The 25,569-nt window shown below is 35.5% G+C and overlaps 1 protein-coding gene across 1 annotated transcript in view; it reads left to right on the top strand.

Moving 5' to 3' along the window:
* The window catches only part of LOC117419999 (coiled-coil domain-containing protein 146-like), a 47,477-nt gene extending 21,912 nt beyond the window's left edge, over positions 1 to 25,565 (top strand). Inside the window, exons 6-19 of the mRNA XM_034033483.3 lie at positions 141 to 317; positions 2,355 to 2,428; positions 2,540 to 2,767; positions 4,074 to 4,260; positions 7,755 to 7,850; positions 8,297 to 8,467; positions 9,302 to 9,390; positions 9,937 to 10,101; positions 12,249 to 12,473; positions 12,821 to 13,049; positions 20,465 to 20,593; positions 23,370 to 23,507; positions 23,746 to 23,994; positions 24,384 to 25,565. Coding sequence (XP_033889374.3) covers positions 141 to 317; positions 2,355 to 2,428; positions 2,540 to 2,767; positions 4,074 to 4,260; positions 7,755 to 7,850; positions 8,297 to 8,467; positions 9,302 to 9,390; positions 9,937 to 10,101; positions 12,249 to 12,473; positions 12,821 to 13,049; positions 20,465 to 20,593; positions 23,370 to 23,507; positions 23,746 to 23,994; positions 24,384 to 24,587 — 2,361 coding nt within the window. The 3' untranslated portion in view covers positions 24,588 to 25,565. The remainder of the gene's footprint in view (positions 1 to 140; positions 318 to 2,354; positions 2,429 to 2,539; positions 2,768 to 4,073; positions 4,261 to 7,754; positions 7,851 to 8,296; positions 8,468 to 9,301; positions 9,391 to 9,936; positions 10,102 to 12,248; positions 12,474 to 12,820; positions 13,050 to 20,464; positions 20,594 to 23,369; positions 23,508 to 23,745; positions 23,995 to 24,383) is intronic.
* Positions 25,566 to 25,569: the final 4 nt, after the last annotated feature.

The following is a 25,569-nucleotide window of genomic DNA, read 5'->3' as shown; positions in this document are numbered from 1 at the left end:
CTGTAACTCCATTAAAAACTGACAGTATGCGTTTGGCTTAGACTCCTGATAATAAGTATGAGTGATAATACACATTTTTTTGCTGGTCCTTTGAAATTCGTATTAACAAGAATTGACTGTACATGTTTTCCCTATTCTAGGAATTAGAGAAGAAAACTAAGGCTTTGAAAGATAACTGTGAAGAGCTGCGTAAAGAGGTTGCCCAAAGGAAACTGGAAATTGAAGCATTGAAAGAAGATACGGAGGTCAAGCAGAGACAAATCCAACGTGAGCAAAAAGAGCTGGATGAGAGAAAAGATACCCAGGAAGATCTGAAGGTAAATAATATTGGAATATTTCCTCAGAACAGTCTTTTAGCAACTGACTATTCATATCTTCCTGTATTGTCCTTTAAACTATTATGATTTATGCAGTATAAATGCACCAGAACACTGTAAAATTAGCAAATATGTGAGATGGAATATTATGTGAGTAGAAGAAACAGTGATTACAGGGTAACATCTGCACAAAATCTTTTCATGGCTAAGAAAAATTGTAGTCAGTGGGCTGTGGAAATCTACATTAATCAATGATTTAAAAAAATAATAATAATAATAATAATAATAATAATAAATATTATTCAAATAATGTAGTTGTGAATATTTATATGAAATATGTTTCAAATACAGTATATTTATAAATGTTTTACAATGACGTGAAACACATTTAAGTTTTATAAGAACATCTTTTTAGTATTATAAGAACATAAGAAATTCAGGCAGCTAGCTAAAGGTCTTATTGTGGTCAAAGAGAGGGTTATACAATATTGTTCATGACAGCATCCAGTCTATTATCCAGTATGCAGCATACCTATTTACAGTTTCAAAACATATATACCTTGAATCATAACATGATTTAACTACACTCTTTAAAATGTCATCTGATATGTTCAGTATGGCCTATTGTTTACCACTGTGTGTTTTAAAGACCCTCAGGAATGTTTATTACGTAACAAGCACTTCCCCTGCGATGCACAAGGAGGTTTGAGGGAGATTTCACTGAGATACCAACTTGTTGTTTACAATATTTACAAGTGACTTTGACTTTAACTGAGGCATTGTTTGGTATAATGAAATGCAAAGCAGCCTTAGATCTCGGAAATAACATGTTGGTAACATAAGCCAGTACTATGTGAGTGACATAAACCTGAACTGAAAACAGGCAGCTTATATTTACCAAGTCCCCTTGATTGACCCAATAGATATGTTTGAGAAGGTTTTCATATGAGGATACTATTAGTTTATACAACTTAAAAGTAAACCAATTACCCAGGTGAAGAGACAAGAGCTATAAAGTGAGGACTTAAACCATTCTGCTACTGTTTGATAATGACTCTGTTAAACCTGATCAAAGATACATTACTGTTTTGATTATAGGGTTCCAAGGAGATTTACTTAACTTTGAAAGTGTTATTTGTATAAAATGTAAAAATGATTTGAAAAGTTTTACCAATTATTTCAAATAATTATTTGTTTGGAGACAAAATATTTAAATATTTGATATTTGTAAATTAAATCTCAAATGTAAATGTATTTGTCTCAGGTCTGGTGTATGTATGTATGTATAAACCGGATCCTGCCGAGTCAACGCCTTGTTGTTAACGATCGGCCCACCCCAACTTTTAGCTGAAGTGCATTGAATCTTACTTGAGATTATGTAAAGACCATTATTTTAGTGTACCGAAAATGTCATGTGTTTATATATTTTTTAAATTTAGTGACTTTTAGCGTTTTTCACCTACAAATGTGTTTTTTTCATGATGTGGTTTTGCATGGGACACTGCAGCTTTAAAGTTTAATGTTTGTTTTTTGAAATGACAAAGCGGTGGACATGCTGCAGCAAGTTTGAATTGTATTTCACCAGTCATTAACTATGTTAACTGCTCTTCTTGATTCTTTATCGTGACTTGTGCTGTGCTGTACCTTTGAATTTTAAGCACGCCTAATCTTAAAAAATTAAACTTAAAAAAATCTCCCTGACACAAGAACTGTATAGTACTCATTGTTGTCACAAGGAATAACTTGACTTTCCAATCCAAAGGCACAACCCATTTTGCTTGTAGGGTCCTTTAGGATTGAGTAAAAAAGAGTTTAATGCCCCCTGCAATGCTTAAGTACAGAATGTCTAGCCTTGACCTTTACTTTTTACATTAGAACTACTTATTGTTGCAAAGGTTAACTATAGTTCCCCAATTCCATTGCTTAAAAAGACTGTTATTTGCAAACCAACCTGTCTTTTTCTGCAGTCTGAAGTTTCTGTTGTTGTAAACATTCTAAAAAATGAATGCCTTGATGAAGAAATGCACCCTTTTTCAGGCTGAACTAGTCCAACTGCAGTTCATTACAGTCCAACTTGGGAAGGAGATTGAGAGAATAAACCGAAAAAAGATGTAAGTTGTAAATGAGTCACAAAAAATACCTTATCTTTGTCCATGGCATAAAATACATTTAAATATTGTAAATGTTTTACCTGTTAAAGGCTATTTTTGAAAATGTTTTAGGGATGTGCAAAAAAAGAAAACCGAGCTGGAAGAGCAGTTCTCTGAACTAAGTATTGCTCAGAAACAGACTGAGACCAAATTCAGGATGATAGGGGATGAGAAACAGGAGGTCATGAAGGAGCTGGATGGGAAGAGGGCACTGCTGGAGGCCCAAGAGCGTGAGCTGAACAAACTGATGAAAGAACTGGAAACAGGAAAAGAGAATGAAGTACTAGTTATGGGAGAAAGGTGGGTTACAGGTTGCTTGTATTGCAATGCTTTATGTGCAAGGTAATTAGGTTATAAATGTAATTGAATGCAGCATATAAACAGAGCATAACACATCAATTGTTAGAAGGGTGAACAACAGGCTCCCAAGTGGCGCATCCACTAAAGGCACTCCGCATGGAGTGCAGGATGCGCCCTATAGCCTTGACGTCGCCATTTCGAGTCCAGGCTGTTCCATTGCCGACTGTGGACAGGAGTTCTCAGGGGGCAGCGCACGGGTGGGCGAGGGCTTAGGTCAGCCAGGGTGTCCTCGACTCACTGCGCACCAGTGACTCCTGTAGTCTGGCCGGGCGCCTGCGGGCTTGCCTGTAAGCTGCCTAGAGCTGCGTTGTCCTCCGACGCTGTAGCTCCGAGGTGGCTGCATGGTGAGTCTGCAGTGTGAAAAGAAGCGGTCGGCTGACGGCACAAGCTTCGGAGGACAGCGTGTGTTCGTCTTCGCCACTCCGAGTCAGTGCAGGGATGGTAGCGGTGAGCTGAGCCTAAATAATAACTGGATACTCTAAATTTAATAAAAAAAAAAAAAAGAAAAAAGAAAGGTAAACAACAAGAGTATGTGAACACTTGATTAATTACATCTATTGTAACTGGCATATGATGATGGAATTACGGTATAGGAATAGTCTACCCCAAAAGGTTCTGTAAAAAAAAAGAACATTAAAAAAGCTTTAAAATACTAGAACAACTTCTGTTTCAGTAAATACATTCATGTTGATTTAACATGGTATATAGCGATGAAAAGGGAAAGGGAAATATTCTCAGTACACTTGAAAAGACAGAAGTGTACTCAGTACACATACAGTAAGTTTTCCCTGGAAAGAGCTGAGTACCCTTGGTAAGTGTGCATTTACAAGTGTACCTAGTGTGAAAGGGCCATTAATAAAAATGATAGAGCCTTTTGTAGTGATACATTTAAGCATTTATTTGGCAATGTTTAATTACATTATTTTAGTTTAGCCAGGCCAACCATATAAGGACATTTCACCATCAAGCAATTTAACTTGCTGGCAGTTGTTTTAGTTATATTCAGCTTTGGCAATAGTTCATGTTGTTACTGGACATACTGGAATTCAGAGTGATTAATATAAAAAGCCTTAACATGAAATCTGTGAAATGTGATGTAGGCTATAGTCCAGTTATTGTACATGTTTTAATACTTATTATATTCAGTAGTTACAATGATTATTTGAATTATAATTTTAATGATGTCTATTTTTTTTTTTTAATTTGAGTTAAATTGCTTAAGAATAAATATATGCTACCTTTGTAGAGCTATTCTGGATCTGAATTTACACCACCTTTTGATGGAAAAGAAAACTCTACATGACAGCATGTCTCGGAAGCAGAGGGAGAAAGACAGAGATCTGCGCAATCTGAAGAAAATGGAGTTGCAACTGAAGTTGGCAAATGATGCATTAGCACATATTCAGTCTCTGCATGTGAAAGAAAAATCCCAGGTGTGTGCTGACCGCGCACCAGTGACCCCTGTAGTCTGGCCAGGCGCCTGTGGGCTTTCTTGTAAGCTGCCCGGTGCTGCGTTGTCCTCCAGCGCTGTTGCTCCGAGGTGGCTGCATGGTGAGTCTGCAGTTTGAAAAAAAGCGGTCGGCTGATGGCACAGCTTTCGGAGGACAGCGTGTGTTCGTCTTCACCACTCCCGAGGGGGTGGTAGCGGTGAGCCGAGCTTAAATAATAATTGGATATTCTAAATTGGGATAAAATAATAAAAACTAATTGGCGACTACTAAATAAATGTTTTAAAAAAAAAAGGCAGAGGGCAGCAACAGTACAATCTTATTGTTGTATTCTGACTGACAATACTTTTCATATTATTAGTTTATTTGGCAGATGCCTTTATCCAAGGTGACTTACAGGTGTTACAGGGCAGTACAGTACAGGGTTACAATGTAAGATTAATATGTAAATACAGTATAGTTTACAGTAAGTGCAAATAATACTACTAAAATACATTATGAACTAGGATTACAACAAGTTATATATACACAATGACATATTAGTAGTGCAGTAGTGCAAGGATAGTGCATCAGTTGAGGATCCAGGAACATGGTGCTGAGGTCAGGCAAGTCCAGTGCATAGCAGTAGTAGGGGTAGGTCAAGAGAGCTGCAAGTGCAGTCTGAACAAGATTTACCCCAATTCGGCTGTTTAACGTATTTTCTCCATTAGCAAACTGAGAAAAAAAAAAAAAAACAGTAGCCCATCATAGTTTATTCTAATAAACTTAACTGTTACACACTGCCAGCATATGTTTAAAAAGGCACTGTATACAACATAAATATAACATACTTTGGATACAATATTTTCTAAACAAAGTTGTTAAGGCAGGAGAAAGGAAGACAAAAATCAAGCACAACCTATGGACTTAATTTGTTTAAGTTAAATAAATGACCAGCCAAATAATGATATACCGTACAGGCAAAAAGAGAGTGAACGAGTTTGCCTGCACTGGGGAAAATAAACAAATACTGCTGGGGAAGGGCTAAAATAATATAAATCAAACACTAACAGAGAAAAAACAACACCAACAACTAGATTTGTTCCCAGAGAAAAGAAGTGGTATCATAATATGAAACTTTGAAAATATATCTCACTTTACTGATGCCATCGGTATCACAATGTGATATCAATGTGCAGACGTGATCTGCTACTGCTAGTACTGTGGTTAATAGCAGATAGGATTGCTATTACTATAGGAATGTTGAATCTTATGTTTAAGTAAAAAATTCTTGCATTTTAGACAATATTTTTGGTTTTATTTAACATTTCACTTTGAAATTTTGAGGAGGCACTGCCTAGTGGTACCTTAAAGTTTGTCCCACTCACTTACAGTACATGTCACAAAAATGGGTCTGGGTTGTTTTTGTTTTCAATGTGTACAAACAAATTGCAATTTATATAACATGCCTTTGGCTTGTATAAAGAAAGTTTCTGTGCAAGAGACATTTCCATTGCCTTGTTCTCATGCCGAATGTCTTGACAGTTTATTTTGATTCTATTTCTTAGATCACATTTTTAAGACATGCTGTTTACATTACTCCTTACTTAATCTATCTTAGCCATATTATTGTTAGAACAGTTTCAAATACTGAAAGTGTACATGGCAACAAAACAGTGTCATTTCATAACTCATCACCGTCACAAGTAAATACTATTACAGCTGCTGGAAACCACGGTTTTATAAATGTAATCATATCCTGTAAGAAAAAACAGAATGTGACAGGATGGCACAAGGGATGAGGCCCAGAGACAGACTGCAGTTCAAACAAAAATACTTTTATTAAATAAAGAACACACAATAAACAAAGGCCAAACAAAAGGTTTTTAAACACAAACAATAGACATAAAATAAAACTTACAAAATAAGCCTTCCAGGCTGAGCTTTGCCTTCACTGGACTGCAAAAAATTCAAACCCACAGCACACAAAGAAAAATACCCTTACTTCCTCAGCTACCTCTCCCTGCTAAGGGGCTGAGGCCTTTTATGTCAGGTGGCTGGGCACTAATTGATTGCTAATTATTCCCACCTGACACAATAAACCTGGGCAGGGAAGAGAATTTAACCCCATCCCTGCCAATATTTACAAGGGCAGAGCCCTGCACTGCCACACAGAAATATAGAACATTGCAACCACTTCCCCTGAAGGTGCTCAAGAAAGATCAAGTAGAATGAGAAAGATATTCCTAGAAAAGGGTGTGGTGTGCCTTTTTTTAACTGCACTAGAATTTACGATAACATCTGTATGTGTAGAAAAAAGATGCATGTGTTGTACAGTTTTGTTTATATTGTATTTCAAACATTATTTTTTAGTGCATGCAGTACAATTGTTTTTTAGTTTTGCAGTTAATCATGCAGTGCTCCCTTTCTACTGACAGTATTCAACTCAAGCCAAGTTTAAAGATAAACATGTGTTATTTTTGTTTCTTAGCAGCAATACTGTGCCATACCAACCAATGTTATTTCCATAGCATCCATCATAACAACTTTATACTCTGCTTGCTAAGTTTAAATAGAAAGAAGTAAAAAAGGGCAGCAGTGTGGAGTAGTGGTTAGGGCTCTGGACTCTTGACCGGAGGGTTGTGGGTTCAATCCCTAGAGGGGGACACTGTTGCTGTACCCTTGAGCAAGGTACTTTACCTAGATTACTCCAATAAAAACCCAACTGTATAAATGGGTAATTGTATGTAAAAAATAATGTGGTATCTTATAACACTTGTAAGTCGCCCTGGATAAGGGCGTCTGCTAATAAATAAATAATAATATGTATTGGTAGGACAAAGGCCTTTTTGTGTCTATGCGCAAAATGCAGGACAACTATTGAAGTCCATGGATCTATTACAGGGTATAATACTTGCATGAATCATCGCGTAGTACCTTAGGGTGTGCTTTTGACATCTAAAGACCAGATTATCCCTTAGGTTTGAGCAAGTATGGTCTTTCATATAACCACAGGGTGTGTAGCTTACAACATACATTTTAGTGCAGTACAAGACAGAAAGCATTATTGATTTGCATGAATGATGGATCTGTAAAGATAAACCAAAATACCCTGGCCATCTATAATTATGTAATTCCTTTGAAATTATATTTACATTTTCATCTGTAGATCAATGCATTGATATACAAATTAAAAACTCAAATACTTAGCAACAGGGGTGTTTTGATATCAAGAAGTTTGTTCTAAAACTCCCATTTGGGTGAAATTCATTTCTAGATATTATTATTATTATTATTATTATTATTATTATTATTATTATTATTATTATTATTATTAATAATAATAATAATAATAATAATAATAATAATAATAATAATAATAAAACTCAACACTAAACCTTAGATAACAAATAACATAACTAGATGAAATCACAATTACCTTAATGTACCCATTAAACAAGCAAGTGTGTTTAAGTATCTGTTGGGTTGTTTTTACTTAGATGGATGCCTTCCCCATGGATGATGGTATTCAGTTAGAAAGAAGAAAAGAATTGCAAAAGGAAGTTGAAATGATAAAGCAAAACTTGGCACAACAGGTAAATAAGGCAAATCTGAATAAAAGTGATCCTGGAAAAGCCCACAGATTGTTTTTTGTTTAGGTTGCTTTTTGCATTTGGTTTGATCTCCACATTATATTGGACATATCTATCTTGGTTACCCAATAGAATCGTCAGCCAAATACCTATTTCAACATTTTTTTCTAAAGACTGTCACGAAATACTGTAGAGTAGCATTTAGAATGTTCCTTTTTTCATTAGGCTCTTTGGAAACATTGCATGTTGGTTGATGGTAGAATTATATGAAATGTATATTCTGGGTACATTGGTATTGTGCTTTGTAGGGCCTTGAGAAGTAATTTTTGCAAAACGACCTAGTTATTGCTACCCAGAAGCATCAAAAGCAATAACAATAAATTTGAAACTAATAAGGATCAAATAACAATGAAGAGATTTACCTTAACCTCTCTATTGCTTTGATCAAGCAATCCCTGACAGAAGTGGAAGCCTGTATGGTGGAGCAGTGCATTGCTGAGGAACACAACCTTGCTGAGGAACTGAATCGTTACCGAGAGGAAGTGATTCAGCTTACCCGTCTGGTCCAAATCAAGGCTGACGAGCGAGAGCAGAAATCAAGGGACTTTGTTAAAGCTGAGGTATTGTCAATGTAAAATGCACACATGACATATAAAATGAGCATAAAACTGCATTAAATATAGATTAGTTATTAACAATTACGGATTTAAAAGTATCTCTATGTGTTGTGTTTTTAAAATATATGCTGAATGGGACAGTACTTTTTGGGGGAAGTAGAGGTATGATCATTTACAGAGCAAGTCATTTACAATGGAATGTTTGAATATTAATTTCTTCATAGCTGGCCATTACTGGCACTGTAATGCGGTGTATATACACTGAATAAACCTAAACCTAACGCAACCTAATTCAGCTACACTATACTCCAATATTAAGTATGTAGTTTGCACACAAATTAGTGACACTGCAGGAATCAGTTTCTTAATATTGCACCAGATGTATTACCCAAGTGAGCTTAGATGGGCTGTTCGTAAACATTTTTATGTTCTTAAGTTCTAATTTAATTGAGTTTTTATTCTAAATGGAGAAGAACAATCTATTTATTTCATACTGCTTCAAAGAAGTCTTTTTGTATTTTTTCCTTCTATAGTAATTACTATTTTAGACACAATATTTGTGAAACAATACTAAAGGACAAATATAAATATAGATATGCAGCTTGTGGGCTCCTCTTGAGCATTAAAACAGCAACCTTAACGGTGGCATAACCCCCCCCCCCCCCCCACATTATTTGTAAAGGAGTAGGTATTGTATAATTACTAGAAGTGAAAAGAAAGAGAATTGCAGTTCCAATTGTAGCAGTTGGCATGTACAGTTTTTGGACGTACTCATTTCTAATTGTTAGGTACAATTGTAAAACTAAATTATTTGTCTTTTTGTAATATTTTAAACAGCAAAGAGTCAATCGTACCAAACAAGAAGTTAAAGCTAAAAGTCTGGTAATACAGGAGCACAAGAAGAAATATCAAGAAATTCAAGCGAGGTACATTTATCTTTTTATTGATTGTTTCTATTCATAAACACCTGAAAACAACCTACTCTTGTCAGTTATCCGGACATCCTCAGTTTTAAAATAACTGTACAGTACTCCATGAGTGAAATGAGTGTTAATTAAGTGTACCTGATTGCGTTACTCGCTTAACTGTGTAACAACATCCATAGTGGCAGTATAATGCATTAGAACTAAGGCTTTTTGTACAGTTAAGTTACAGACTAGCAATCCCGAATCCCAGGTGGCTGAGCCAGTGTTTAGCATTCAGTCAAGTTTATAATATATGTTACTGGAATTAATTCCACATTATTCCTTTTAAATTATTCATTTTATATTTACTTTTTTTGCCCAGTATTAAGCAGGATTTGCATGTGCTGATAATGGCTGACACATACTGTAGTAATCACTGTGAACAATTTATGTAAAGGTAGTTTTTGCCTTTTTAAAAACCTTCAGAAGCTTTTCGTGTGATTTTTATTTTATTGTACTTGGATAGATATATTTTGTTAATTTTATTGTATTTAATTGTTTTGCCAGATTACATATATTTGCAAATATATATGACATCATAAAGAATGAGAGGAATAAATGTGTTAACCTCATCCAGACAGCCTCACAGAAAGCAGCAGAAATGAGGGAGAAATCCAAAATCCTGGAGAACGAGATTGAAATTCTGATGACCGCTGCCTTTAAAAAAGAAAGGTATTGAAGGACATTTTTGAGCTGCATAAACTTGATTAACTTTATTCTCTTTAATTCGCTGTATGGTATGGAAAGCATAAGACATCCTTACCTTTTGGAAAGGTGTAACTGTCCATGCACAAGTTGTCTCTGGCAGCTGTAATTTTATATTAAGTATAGGAGATGAGTGTTCCTCACTTATTTAGCCTGAAGATACAAACATTTCTTCAAATTCCAATGTATGTTGTGGGTTGTGAAGACCACCGATATGACCCAGAGCACTTACCTTTCTTTTTACACCTTGTATTCCACGCTAAGGTCACTTCACAGTTCAGTAAATATTTTGTCCATTTCACAGAAATAATCATTGAACAGATGCTAATTATGATGTATACGGATTACTACTATCTTGTTGTTTACCGATACTATTTGTATTTTGCAAAACAAGTGGAAACTGAACAAATATGGAGTGAATTTTTTAATTTTTTTTTAAACCTACTTGGCATGAGTTATACTGCACTTTTGAACTGTCATTTGATTAACTCATTATGCAAATTACGTCAGTGTAGTGACGTTGACAGTACTAGATAAAGTAGTCTAGAAAACCCTTGGACACGAAAAGGGCATTGACAGATTATACAACCTTCTTTATTTAAGAAAATTCCTGTCATCATTATACTCATCTAGATGTATTTAATTGGCATTGATGTGAAGGTGAGATCATGTCTATCTATAAACAAAAAAAAGAAATTAGATCAGACTCCATTTTAAAGTCACTTCTTGGAAAATATTCTAAAAAAATAATGTAGAAAGTTTTGACCTATTTCATTACATCAAATACAATGGCCTTAGAAAATAAAATGAAGCAATCATCTGTTTAAATGTAGCAATTAGTGCTTTTTTATTCATTTCAATGTTTTTTGATTTATTGTGGACATTCAAATCATAATTATTATTATTATTATTTATTTCTTAGCAGACGCCCTTATCCAGGGTGACTTACAGTCGTAAACAAAAATACATTTCAAGAATCACAGTACAAGTATTAATACAATTAAGAGCAAGATAAAATACAATGACTTCAGTTCTAGCAAGTACAAGTATATGACAAAATATGATTCAGTAACGGAGCAGATAACAGTGTCAGTGATAGTTACATCAGGATATAATTAAATACAAAATACTACAGATTAAATAACACTTGTGACAGATTACAGTACTCTAAAGTACAGGATTAAATGCAGTAAAATAGGGAGCAGATAAGAGCAAGTAAAGCGCATAAAGGAAGAGTGAGAAAGTGTCCAGAGGGAAAAGAGGAGTTCTACAGGTGCTGTCTGAAGAGGTGAGTCTTGAGGAGGCATTATACTAAATAATACAAAACAGTGAATTGCTAGTTTTGGTTAAACCAACATACTGCAGCTGACATGAGCCTTATAAATGTGTTTGATAGATTATCAAGTCATTTTATCAAGATTTATTTCAACGTAGTATGACTTTGTGAACAGTACCATATGTTACAATTCCATTGGCAGTCATCCATCCCATAAATGACTTTTTTATTGTCTATTGTGACATAAAACATGAAATCATGGAACAAAATAGTGGGAAAGAAAATATCAAAAATGAGTGCCCAGATTTGAAGGACATAGAGTTTAAATGCCATAGTTCTGTCAAATGAGAGGGATGAAAACAATATTCTAAAAACTATGGATGGGGTTGATATTTGAATTGTTTAAAAAGTATATTGAGAGCATTTAAAGGAATATAGAACTAAGGTTATTTTTTAGTATTACTGAATTATTTAGTGTTTTGGATGCAATGTTCAACATGATTTGCAATGCCAGCTATTTACGCTATTTTCTCTGTAAAAAGAAAAATATATACATATTACATACATAATCTTGTACTAGTAGCTTTTGTATTTTGATTTGGAACTAAGAAAGCCCTCCCTCCCTAATTCTTCTATAGAATCAACCTGGCTTTAGCAGCCTGCCAAAGTGATTTGTGAAACAGGCCCCAGGTTCTTAGAACTTGTTCACTTACTAACTGTTATCCTTTTCTGTACTACTACAACTACTGTGTGCTGTACAATTTGTGTCCTAATTCTTCCACATTTTAATCCAGTAGAAGCTACCTTTTCCGTGGGTTTCCTTTTGTTCCACTTGCAGGCTACTCCAGAAATCCAAGATGAAGCATCTCAATAGCCAAACAGTGAGAGATAGCATAAGAAACGACATCTCCAAAGTGAGTGACACCCTGTACGAAATGAGGGACAAGAGGGAGGAGCAAAAAATGCACATCGGCAAATTTTCCACTATGATCAGCCAGGCCGAGGAAAAGATGGTGCAGCTGCGAAAGATGTATGAAACTGCAGTACAAAATCGCAATGACAGGTAAGCCAGTTTCAACTGTCTTTTTATGATATCACATTTGTTACTTTAAATAAAAAAGTTAAAAGTAAACCTTGAAAAATGCATATAATGTCTTGATCCCCAGTACAATGTACTGGCACCTGAAATAGGAAAATTCGGGATTGCTTTGTAGCAAATACTCAAATGTTTTGGCATGCATAACCTTCTATGGTGCCAATGATTTTTTATTTTAATTTTTTGGTTTAAAAAAAGGGCATGATACAGTATGTGTCTTCAAATAGGAATAGATTGTGTTTCACAAAATGCCTACCACAATCCATTTTTATCACTGGTGTTCTTTAAACCTTTCCTGACTCTTATTTTCTCAGGGGAGTACAATTAATTGAGAGAGAGGAGGAGGTCTGTATTTTCTTTGAAAAGGTGAACATTCAAGACACCCTAATACAAAATGGTAATCTTGAGGTCCAAGCCATTGAGGAGGAGATTCGGTTTCTGAAATTACTGATTGCTGAAGAGGAGAGGCAAAACGAGCAGATACGTAAAAGCCTGCCACACCGACGAGCCCTTGAAGCAGACTTGGTTGTGCTGCAGATACAGGTGGGAAATATGATTCTATTAGTAAAAACCCTAGCTGCTCTCAAGTCTTCTGTCTACAAATTACAAACAGGTTACAATCATACATTCATGGCAATTATTCTGTTTAAGATAACATTACAGGGTTGTTATAGTATAAAGAGGTTATCTTCTTTTTCAAATCATAGACATTATAAGGTCCTCTACTTTTTTCACAGCTTTTTTCCTATCCTTTTTGATATTTGCACATTTTAGGAGTGAGTGTATAACATCTGAGAGCATAGCCACTGTAACAGGAGTTACATATTCTATTCTGGATTAAGAAATATATTATAATTAACGATACGATTTTGTCATGGAGGTCACGGAAAATTGTGAATTTTAACAAAAGTCAGTGAAATCTTGGAAATGTATGTAAAAACACATTTGATTAGGCACTCCCTTTATTTCCTTTAAAAATGCAGTATGTCATGCACTGAAAATACATACCTGCGAGTATCTGTAAATTGTTTGGTTGTGTATGCACGCAGCATTTATGTATTTCTGTGTATGTCAGCAAATGAGATTTGTATTTTGTAGCTGAGCAAGCACGTAAGTGAACAGATCGTATTGTTACTGTAAACTCTCGGGTTGTGATCTTCACATACATACAGTGCTTGTTAATTAATTTTTTTAAACAAAAAAGTGGGCTTGCATTTTAAAAAAATATTAATTAGTACTTACATTCTATTTCTTTAAACTTTTTTTTCATGCAATGTAGTGTACCCAAGTAGTCTGTTGAAAATAAATACTCACTTTCTCTAAAACTAAACATTGCTAAACAAAATACTTCAGACTGCCATTGAACATCTTTTTTTTATTTCCTGCAAACTGTAGCTAAAACGAGAGGTTTATCTGTTTGTCTTTTTACTGATCTTTGTGATGCCCTGCTTCTTGGTCACGGTGCCTGCCTGTGTGATTTGACTTTTCAACTCTTTTTTTGTTTGTTTGTTTGTTTTTATTTTTAAAGGGGGAGTGCTCTGTAGGCTACTCAGAAACAATCCATTTCAACATCTTGTTCTTATTACTGAAGAATATTTATATACTGTTTCATTTTGAACACAGGAATAAAAACAGTTATTTGACATGCTATGATTTTATATATATATATATATATATATATATATATATATATATATATATAGTTTGAGAAAAAGGAAAACTGCTGTGTACCAAAATGATCAATAAGAAAAAAGAAAAAAAGAAAAGGATATTTCAGGTACTTAAAAAGGTAGAATAATTGATTACAAATCAATTATCACGACTTTCGGACTACAAGTCCTTCATCGGCTGAATACAAAAAAACAAAAAAACAGTGCTTTAAGAAGTTGATAAAAAAACAAACAAGTAGTCTTTTAAACAAAATTCCAGAATGTTGATGATGATTATGATGATGATGATGATGATGATGATGATGATGATGATGATGATGATGATGATGATGATGACCTCAGAATAGAATGTTCATTCCAAATGGCTCCAAAGTGCCTAGTTTGGAAATAAGTTCACATTCCTTTTGTTTCCAGACAGCATTAGTTCCATAGCATTGAACCATCCCACAAATTGTGATGTCTTCTATAGTGTGGTCATTTCTGTTAAAATGTCTGGTGACAGGAAAGGTAGAGGTGTTAATTTGTATACTTCTCAGATCAACTTCTTAAAGCACTGTTTTTTTGTTTTTTTGTATTCAGCCGATGAAGGACTTGTAGTCCGAAACGTCCTGATAATTGATTTGTAATCAATTATTCTACCTTTTTAAGTACCTGAAATATCCTTTTCTTTTTTCTTATATATATATATATATATATATATATATATATATATATATATATATATATATATATATATATATATATACAGTACTGTGCAAAAGTTTTAGGCAGGTGTGAAAAAATGCTGTAAAGTAAGAATGCTTTCAAAAATAGACATGTTAATAGTTTATATTTATCAATTAACAAAATGCAAAGTGAGTGAACAAAAGAAAAATCTACATCAAATCAATATTTGGTGTGACCACCCTTTGCCTTCAAAACAGCATCAATTCTTCTAGGTACACTTGCACACAGTTTTTGAAGGAACTCGGCAGGTAGGTTGGCCCAAACATCTTGGAGAACTAACCACAGTTCTTCTGTGGATTTAGGCAGCCTCAGTTGCTTCTCTCTCTTCATGTAATCCCAGACAGACTCGATGATGTTGAGATCAGGCTCTGTGGGGGCCATACCATCACTTCCAGGACTCCTTGTTCTTCTTTACGCTGAAGATAGTTCTTAATGACTTTCGCTGTATGTTTGGGGTCGTTGTCATGCTGCAGAATAAATTTGGGGCCAATCAGATGCCTCCCTGATGGTATTGCATGATGGATAAGTATCTGCCTGTACTTCTCAGCATTGAGGAGACCATTAATTCTGACCAAATCCCCAACTCCATTTGCAGAAATGCAGCCCCAAACTTGCAAGGAACCTCCACCATGCTTCACTGTTGCCTGCAGACACTCATTTGTGTACCGCTCTCCAGCCCTTCGGCGAACAAACTGCCTTCTGCTACAGCCAAATATTTCAAATTTTGACTCATCAGTCCAGAGCACCTGCTGCCATTTTTCTGCACCCCAGTTCCTGTGTTTTCGTGCATAGTTGAGTCGCTTGGCCTTGTTTCCACGTCGGAGGTATGGCTTTTTGGCTGCAAGTCTTCCACGAAGGCCACTTCTGACCAGACTTCTCCGGACAGTAGATGGGTGTACCAGGGTCCCACTGTTTTCTGCCAATTCTGAGGTGATGGCACTGCTGGACATCTTCCGATTGCGAAGGGAAGTAAGCATGATGTGTCTTTCATCTGCTGCAGTAAGTTTCCTTGGCCGACCACTGCGTCTACGGTCCTCAACATTGCCCGTTTCTTTGTGCTTCTTCAAAAGAGCTTGGACAGCACATCTGGAAACCCCTGTCTGCCTTGAAATTTCTGCCTGGGAGAGACCTTGCTGATGCAGTATAACTACCTTGTGTCTTGTTGCTGTGCTCAGTCTTGCCATGGTGTATGACTTTTGACAGTAAACTGTCTTCAGCAACCTCACCTTGTTAGCTGAGTTTGGCTGTTCCTCACCCAGTTTTATTCCTCCTACACAGCTGTTTCTGTTTCAGTTAATGATTGTATTACAACCTACATATTAAATTGATGATCATTAGCACCTGTTTGGTATAATTGTTTAATCATACACCTGACTATATGCCTACAAAATCCCTGACTTTGTGCAAGTGTACCTAGAAGAATTGATGCTGTTTTGAAGGCAAAGGGTGGTCACACCAAATATGGATTTGATTTAGATTTTTCTTCTGTTCACTCACTTTGCATTTAGTTAATTGATAAATATAATCTATTAACATGTCTATTTTTGAAAGCATTCTTACTTTACAGCATTTTTTCACACCTGCCTAAAACTTTTGCACAGTACTGTATGTACATTTACGCCGGACTCGCAAAGAGAAATAGGAACCGTTTATTTAAGACCCCATCTGTTTCGCTATGCGGCCGGTGTGAAAGCCTGCATCGTACAATATTAAAACAAAAAAAGAATGTTACGTTGGTGTGAAAGGACCTTTAACTACGTTTTGTACTCTAAAGTAACATTTAAACTTGCCAGAAGTCAAAAGCAATAGTCTTGCTATTATTGGTTTTGATGTACTATTTTGTGTATGTGCCAAAATCGTTTCCTTAATTATAATATGTTGGTGGTCCTACAGCAAAAAAAATGTAGGATAGAAACTTCTGAAACATGTTGTTTTTGAGATTAGGGTATGCTATAATTCAAAAAACCTAAAGAGAATCGTGCAGTTTTTAATCCAAACCTGACCTTTGTAAACATTACGTGGACAAACCTGGGTTTTACCTTATTACCGCAGATCTGTGTTTTACATACACAAGGTTCAGAAGCTTTAAGACGTACTTTCCTCCTAGCACATCCAACTCTGTAACATCTATGGCCCAAATAAAAATATTGTTTGTCTATACAATCTTCCCTAAACAATAAGGAGTTTTTTGTCACCTTAGTTTTGGCAAGTTTTGAATACATCAGTCCATCCAATCATTTCTGCAACATAAAGATCTAAATTAAAGTTATATTTGGTTCAAGTTAAGTCCTGCAGTTCTAGTTCTTGTTTGTGTCTTATGGAACCCTTTTACCCTGATTCACATATTTTTTAAAGGTGGCTTGCTGCCCGGTTGTTAGGCAGCCATGACTTTGTTGGCGAGCTATCTGATCAGCGATCTGAACAATGGTCATTGCTTTATTTAAGCCCAGAACGGAAGAAGGAATGATGTATTAAAACATTGTGTTGGCAAGCGAAAGACAATTGAAGTAAAATGTATGTAACTTTTTCCAGATGGACTTAAAAGTAAACCTAGGTTTCTCTGCCATAACTCTCGTACCAATATAAAACAACTTAAAACAGTTTTATATAGCATTTTTTTAAGAGAAAGATGGATAAATCTGCAAATTAATATTTATACTAACAATTCTTTTTTTTATTTTGTAAATTGTTAGGAAACAAATCAACAAAACAGTGCATTCTTAGTTCTTCTTTATTTTCCGACATGAGGACAATTAACAACATGTTGCTTGTCATTTTACTGAGTTAAAAATACTGACATTTCCAAGTAATTGACATTTAGTTATTGGCTTTTTGTCAGAGTCATGTTTTCCACACAGTGAGTGTTTGCCTACAAGTTTTCAAACAGAGGTATGTTAGTGTCCCAATGAATTCTGTGGAGCAAGTCCAGCCTTGCTGGGGGAACATATGAGTCTTTGTAATTTAGAGAACAGCTTATGGGACCTACCATGTGTTGAAGGCATTAACAGTGTGGGCAGAAAATACCAATTTATCCAACTGTAATTCCTAGTAACAGATGTGGCATTTCAATAGTACATTTTTGTTGTGGGTTACTGCAGTTTCTCTCTGTTAGACATGATTAACTCACCCCAATTGAATTTACTTTTTTAAATGGGGAACTGTGGCACAGTGGTTTGCAGTGCGCAGGTGTAATGCTGATGCAGTGCAGTAAAATAACGACCAAACACAGTTTTGCGGTCAAAGAAGCTTTATTTGCTTTTTAAATAATAAGGCTGGCAATACACACCGATGTGTATGTGCACAGCCAAAACCCACAGGAATTTTAGTCCCGTAATTATTATAATAATAATCCAACGGAACACTATACACAACAGTCACCAATCCACAGTGAGTGCTCTTAGTGCAAGTGGTGAAATACACGTTAACGGTGAACAGTAGTGCAGTGTAGTCCGGGGTTGGTGCTGGCTCGTAGCGACAGCTCCCAGATCTTTAGCCATCTATAATGATAAATACAACAATTACTAGACTGACAAAACAAACACAAAAGACTTACGGTTACTTTTTACTTCTCCAGCGGTCCATTCATAACCATAACAGAGGAACAGATCGCTTCGCCACATCCCCTGATATACCCTCAGTCACGCCCCCTTCGGTAGCGAGTGCAATCGCTTTTCTTCCAATCCGCGATTAGGACATTGCCGACTGCATTAAGGCGATGACTTCTGGTATTGTGACTCCACCCTCTTTCTGGATGGCAGACTTCCAACTTTCTCTAGAATGAATTGCCAACCCATCCAGTCTGGGGCACACTGTTCCTGTTATACCACGCTCTCTTGGATTCACTCGCTCTCTGTCACAGGAACACATCCAAAACTGAATCTCATAAAACACTGAAATATCATTGGGTCTATTTCAATTGATTTCAAATACAGTCCTGACATTCTTTTAAAGCCCAAAATACACTCATATTCTCTCATGATGTAAGGCAGGGCTTCACAAACTCAGTCCTGGGGATGCCCTGTGGCTGCTGGTTTTCATTCCAACCAAGCTCTCAGTTACTTAACTAGACCCTTAATTGAACTGATAATTTGCTTAATTATACCTTTTTACTTGTTTTTAGCTCTTGAGCAATTGCATATTTCAAGTTAGCTATAACATTTGATAAGTAACTTGAACTGCAACAAGTAAAAATGTCTAATTAAGCAAATTATTAGTTCAATTAAGGGTTAAGTTAAGTAATTGACAGCTCATTTGGAATGAAAACCAGCAGACACAGGGGGTCCCCAGGACCGAGTCTGAGAAGCCCTGATCTAAGGCCAGCTTTATTTAGATCTGCAGCAATTAAGTAGTGCCGTTTTTGATTGGAAAGTAATATATTTAGAACTATATAAATGAAAGAGCACACATTCGTGTATTTTTAAATTACATAATTCATACTACTTTAATATTTCCTAATGTTTTTTGGTTGTTTGCAGCCACACATCTGCTCCAAATCTGCTCGCCATCTGCCTTACGTCGTATGATTGTGTGACTTGCGAGTGGCCTGAATAAAAAAAGAAAATATGTGCAACTCTGACTTTTAACGTTGAGATTAACACTACAATATTGTTTACTGAAAGCATTTTTTTTATATATATTACTCTGGATTTACACAATATCAGTGATGTTTTATAACACTTTAATATAGCCACAGTATCATCAAATTTTACTTAATCAGCGGGATTACTAGCATTTTTGTATTGTGTTCTCACAAAATCCATCAGTATTTTTGTGATATTTATTTAAATGTTGTATCATCTGGAAATGGATCCACCAAAACTGTTAACCATAGCTGAAAGGAATTATTCACATACTTAGTTCAAAGAAAAGATAAATCTCTATATGAACAATAATCATCCTGTTTTAATAAAAAGAGAAAATCTCTTACAGGAAGTAATTCATGATCATTCCTGGATATAATGTGATATATGCAGGTGTTTCCATATTTAACTGTCCAAAAATTACAGAAATCTGCTGTTCTTTATGTAAGGCATTGATAGCCATCTGTGTGTCTTTCACCCCATGTGTGTGCTATTGCATGATTTATCTTGTAGCATGTGTGAATAACTGCATAAATGGACCAGGCTGTATATCCCACTAAAAAGCTTTTTCAACCACTAATGACAGTAGAGTTGCTAATTTTCTTAGATAATCACCTTTTAATCTTGTGAAAAAAAAATAAAAAACATCCAACATACTTTTTAATAAATTGAAAAAAACATATGCAGTGGGCTGAAAAGACTGTGAGCTGATTGAAGATTGATTGCTGCTGAATCCTGAGACTCAAACATGTTGCATCTCATAAGGCCTTGCTGGTGAGCAAAACTGAACACAAATAAATAAACACTTTTTAGTGAGTTTGATAGGCACAATGGCATGGTATGTGTCCTGTACCTTACGGAAAGCTGTGCCTCCAGCTAAGAAAGGGACAAAATGCACAGACATAAGCATTACCCTCCGCACCTCTTAAAAGAAGCTTTATCAACCGGTTCAAATAAACTTTAACACAGTGTTTTCTATTAGTTCTCACAGTGCCGGGACAGAACATTAGAGCTGGAAAAAAAAGTGGCGGATCCTTGCAAAGAGAATCGAATGCGGTTGCTTGAGGGAAAAGATCCATCACACATGGAGCTCATCACAAAGGCAGAAGAGGTAATGCAGATATACTATGGGCTAAACAGGAAGCTGAGGGGCGTTTACATAAAATCCCTTTGTAGTTTAGTCTTCAGCGGAAAAGCCCCCAAATGTACTGTAAATTACAGTAAATAGTTTAAATATAACATGTCCTCTCTCTGGGTATAACACACATCAAAGTATGTGTATTAAATCCAGTTCTGCTTAAAATCTGTGCTATTAAAATGAAAACAGAAAGATTTTTTAATTCAATGCTTACACTAGCAATACTCAAGTGACTGTTGCATGAACATTAAAGCTGTAATCAGTGTTATGGATGGTAAAAATAGGATCTTTATTATTAACACATAACCACAGTCACAGACCTGTCAACTGTCCCTTATTTATGGGACTCACCCGTTTTTTTTCACACTTGTCCTGGACTACCTCCGGGACCGATTTTCTCCCTTATTTTGCTCAAAACACTACTGTTAAACCCTTTTATGTCAGCAAACCTTTATTTTCTGCAATAGTCATGTACGCTCTGTGGTTACTGCAATCCCCATAGGTACTTGCAGGGTTTAGGACCCAGGGGAGCCCTGTGGCAGGCATGCATTCAATGAGGCAAGCTCACATACTTGGCCATCTATGATGGCTTTGCATGCAATAAGACCTTTCTGTAAAAAAAAAAATCTAAAATATTGATGTAAATGTCAAGCTTTTTGGCATATTCTCACATAATCAGGAACAACCTTGGAATAAAGTAATATTTGTTGTAAACTAGGCAGGACTGATTTTAACGGTGGGACATGGGAGAAAGAATTATGTTTGTGGTTAGCGCGAGAGATCACAAACACCAAAAAGCCAGTGATGCTCAGAAAAACAGATCTTCAACTAGTAACATATTTTGTTGTCAAAGGAAAAACAGAGATCAAGAAAGTTACATATGCAGAGACTTTTACATGTTGTGACTAGTTCAGCAAATCTGTAGACATGTTCCCAGACTCACTCAATGCAAAGTATTCTGCAGGAAAGTCTAAGTCACACAAATAGTGAACAGTGTTTCTATTACATATTCAGCATCAACATTGCTTTATAAATTCTAATTGATTGATAATATGTGTTTATATACAGTATTAGTGTGGTCATTTAAAATAGAAGATAGTTGACAGTAAAATTTTACTGACAGTGGTATTATTGATCCACATATGTGCAGTGTAGTAAATAACATTGTAATACCACGTTGTTGTGTGTTTTGGTTTTTTTAATTACATTTTTTTAATGCCTGACATTGAATTTAGAGGGATTCTTTTTTCTTGTTATAAAGTAGATGCCATAGCTCGTCCTTTAGGTTTGTTGGGTGGTGACAGTAACGACAACTGTGTATGCTTTGCTGTCGTGCAAAATCAACTACAGTGGACGTGTTTACAAAGTACATGTATTAGCTGCTGCCAAATCAGCCATCTACAACTTCAATTCAATTCAAACCTTTATTTAACCAGGTAAAGACATTGAGAACAAGTTCTCTTTTAAAATGCCGACCTAGCCAAGAGGCAACATAAATACAACAAACAACAATACATAGACAGAGACATTACAGCAATACGAAATCCCCCAACAAAAAAAAAATTAAAAAAACTAATGAAATCAGTGTCTGCTCTGACAAGCACATGAAACAGGGAAAAGAGCTTCAAGTCTAGAAAAGAAAGCACCCTCTGAGATAAAACCAGGGAGTTTAAGCCTTGATTGTAACTCATTCCAATCGTGAGCAGCTGCATATTGGAATGAGTTATGCCCAACAGCAGAAAAAACACGAGGGACAATTAAACTAATCAAATTGCTGAATCGAAGGTTGTAATAGGAGACCGATATAGTCAACAATTCGCTTAAATACAGTATTTGACTAAATTACAGTATAATAAGAACCAAAGGAGGATTTGATTGTGAAGCATGTTATGGTTGGCTTTCTGTTTTGACATTTTTTCTTTTTAAAAGCAATTAGAAGGAGACCTTATCAAAGTCTATCATTCTTCCAAGTAACACAGTGGAATAGTTGCATGCCTCTGTCTTATGTAGATATTGACTTCAATTCAGGCCACTAAGATTTCAGTTTACAAAAGCTCCCTTATTTTGAACACTCAGTGTTGACAGGTTTGCAGTCAGCCATGCTTCTCGTGTTAAATATAGCCATTGCGAGGTCCTTCAACACAAATTTTGAATAACATCTACTTCATGTGCACAACATTATAAGAAATATGCCATGAGGTAACTTTTAGTTGGCCCCATGTCAAAACAAGATGTTCAAAACTGAAAAAAACATCTAGGACTGGGAGTCCCATTAAGGTCAGCAAGTGCTTATGCAGCCTAATTTGTAAGTCGTTCCCAATTGCTTATGCAACGCATGCTCCCCGATTATACCCTGTATTACACATACCTGTACAGTTTCTTCACAAGAAAGATTTGTGAAAGCTAAACTTTTTTTTTTAATAATACACTTAAAATCCTTTCAATTGCTGTATATTTTGATTCCATTTCACTTTATATTATTATTTTTAGATGTCTACAGCTGTAGCTGTGAAAATGCACATTATCAAAATGCATTAAACAGAGAGAATGTGGAGTATTTATCATATTACACCATCAACACCGATGACTCTTAGATAATATATATTTTTTAATGAATTGTGAAGTTCAAGAATATTTCTACACACATTATATAATAAATCTGATTTCATCAGATTGTAATATGTGATTTACCAAGACTACCTATCATTCCCTTTTCTGTGTATCCCCCTCCCTAATGTGACACTGGCAGCTTGAGGTGCAGCTGGGAGAAAAGGAGGAGCTCCTGCTTGAAAAGGACCTGATTTACGAGCAAGTGACGAGGCTTTCTCAGCGAGTCCGGACCAAAGCTGAGAATGGCAAACAAGACACACTGGCACTGGCAAAGAATGTAAGGAAGAAATGCAATAAGTCAATAAACAACATATTACAATCATTATTCAACATCCACAGAATTTTAGGATTAAAAAAAAAAAAAAAAAAGTAAAATTGTGTCTTAATTCAAACTTTCATGTAATGCCAATACAGTAACATGATTTTTGTCAATGGCTTTTATTTTTTCAAAATGTGAACCTCTTTCCACATCAAAGGGCACACATACAGAAAATTAAAACTTTATATTGTTCCAGGTGAATGAGCTTCAGAACAAAATTAAAGAGACCACAAGGAAGATGATGGCGCTGGTGTCAGAGCTGTCTATGCAGCAGGCCAGTGCAATGAAGATGCAGCAGGAGGTGCAAGAGAAGGAGCAATTCCTTGAGTCCTGTCACATGAGGCTGGAGCAGGGCCTGCCTCCCAGTCCTGAAATGGAGTTGGAGTGGCTCAGGACAGTGAGGGACCAACAGAGACGCAATAAAGAGAATGAAGAAAAAGCCAGGGTAAGAAACGTTCTTTTTCTCCAAAATCATTGCAGTTCAGCATTATACATTCACTGGCAAATCTACCCCTACCATGTTTTTACTATTTATTATGCTTGTATGTGCTTTAGTACAATTTGCTGTATTTACATGCTATTTCAACTACCCACCAAAGAGTTTTAATGCATCCTGTTTATTTTCACACAATTCTTAAAAACAAGACCATTCAAGAAACAGAGTGCTTGAAGGGTCCTGTTTTTAATGTTAAAAAAGCATCTCAAGTTAAATGCTTCATATACTAATACAAAATGGATTAGTCTTATTGGTATGATAGATATTTTTCACAGTTGCTGAAAAAGCACTATGTAACCTGTTAGGTGTAGAAAGCATATCTTGTTTTTTTCTTGCAGATCATGGAAGAGGATCAGCAGTACCAATTAGCAAATGGTGTCTACACCACATCTGAGCCCAGGCCCAATGCCTATATCCCACAAGAAGAGGATGCATTGCCTCTAGCCCGTCCATATGGAGCTTTGGCTCCATTCAAACCTACTGAACCTGGAGCGAACATCAGACACATAAGAAAGCCTGTTATCAAACCCATTGAAATTTAATCCTGCTGTTTTGAAGTATATCCTGAAGAGAAATGTTTCTGTTAATTTACAAAATATGAAAAAGTCACAATGTGCTATTGTAAATTATTAAACTTACTCTAAAACAAATGGTTTGGCATTCATTACATATTAATTCAACCACGTTTGGTTTCTAATGAATGGTTCTAAATAAGTACCAATGTTTCTGTCAGTGTAAATGAACTGTTTTAAGTTTTATTATTAGGTTCTCGTTGTTGCTGTGTGAAGTGTTTGTCACACTACAGATTATTGGCTCAAGTGCAGTATGTAGTTTTGCAACAACAGAAAATATATTTTAGAGGTCATAGGGGAGAGTCAGGTTCACAGGTCAAAGTGAAACTTTCCTGCTCATTTGGCTTATCTTAGGTAAGGTTGCCCGTGCTAATCAGAGTCTGGAAAACTATCCATTTATTCTTTTGTCGAGAGAAAGCCAAGAGCTTTTTTGAATATTTTACTTAGTAAGAGTGAATAAGAACCATGAATTACATGCTATATTTTAAGTCTTGTTGTGTTTGGAAATCTGGTTTTGCACCAAGTCTAAGCACCCTATCCCAAGCTTAAATGTTTTTTTTTTTTACTGCCAGTTTAATTCAGTACAAATACATGTTTTTTATTAACAATATTCACTGCATTTTTTGCATTCCAATGTACCAAACTTAGAAAAATCCCTTTTTTGCCAGTTAATTATGTTATTCTTATAGTAGTTATTCTAATAAATGCAAACTTCAAGAAATACATTGTTATATACATTATACTGAATATACATTGCATTATTGCAATGTTTAATTGTACTTAATGTAAAATAACCTACATACAAAATATTTACTTACATTATAGAACTATGAAACTTTAATAAAGCAGCACTGAAATAAAACGATTACAGAAGTTAAATTAACCACAGTTTCATAAAACATCATCACTGTAAATAAATGGTATCATATCACTTTTCTTAGAAATGTTAAAT

Source organism: Acipenser ruthenus, chromosome 14 (genome assembly GCF_902713425.1).
Source record: "Acipenser ruthenus chromosome 14, fAciRut3.2 maternal haplotype, whole genome shotgun sequence".
Lineage (NCBI taxonomy): Eukaryota > Metazoa > Chordata > Actinopteri > Acipenseriformes > Acipenseridae > Acipenser > Acipenser ruthenus.
This window is presented reverse-complemented; position numbering and strand designations above follow the sequence as displayed.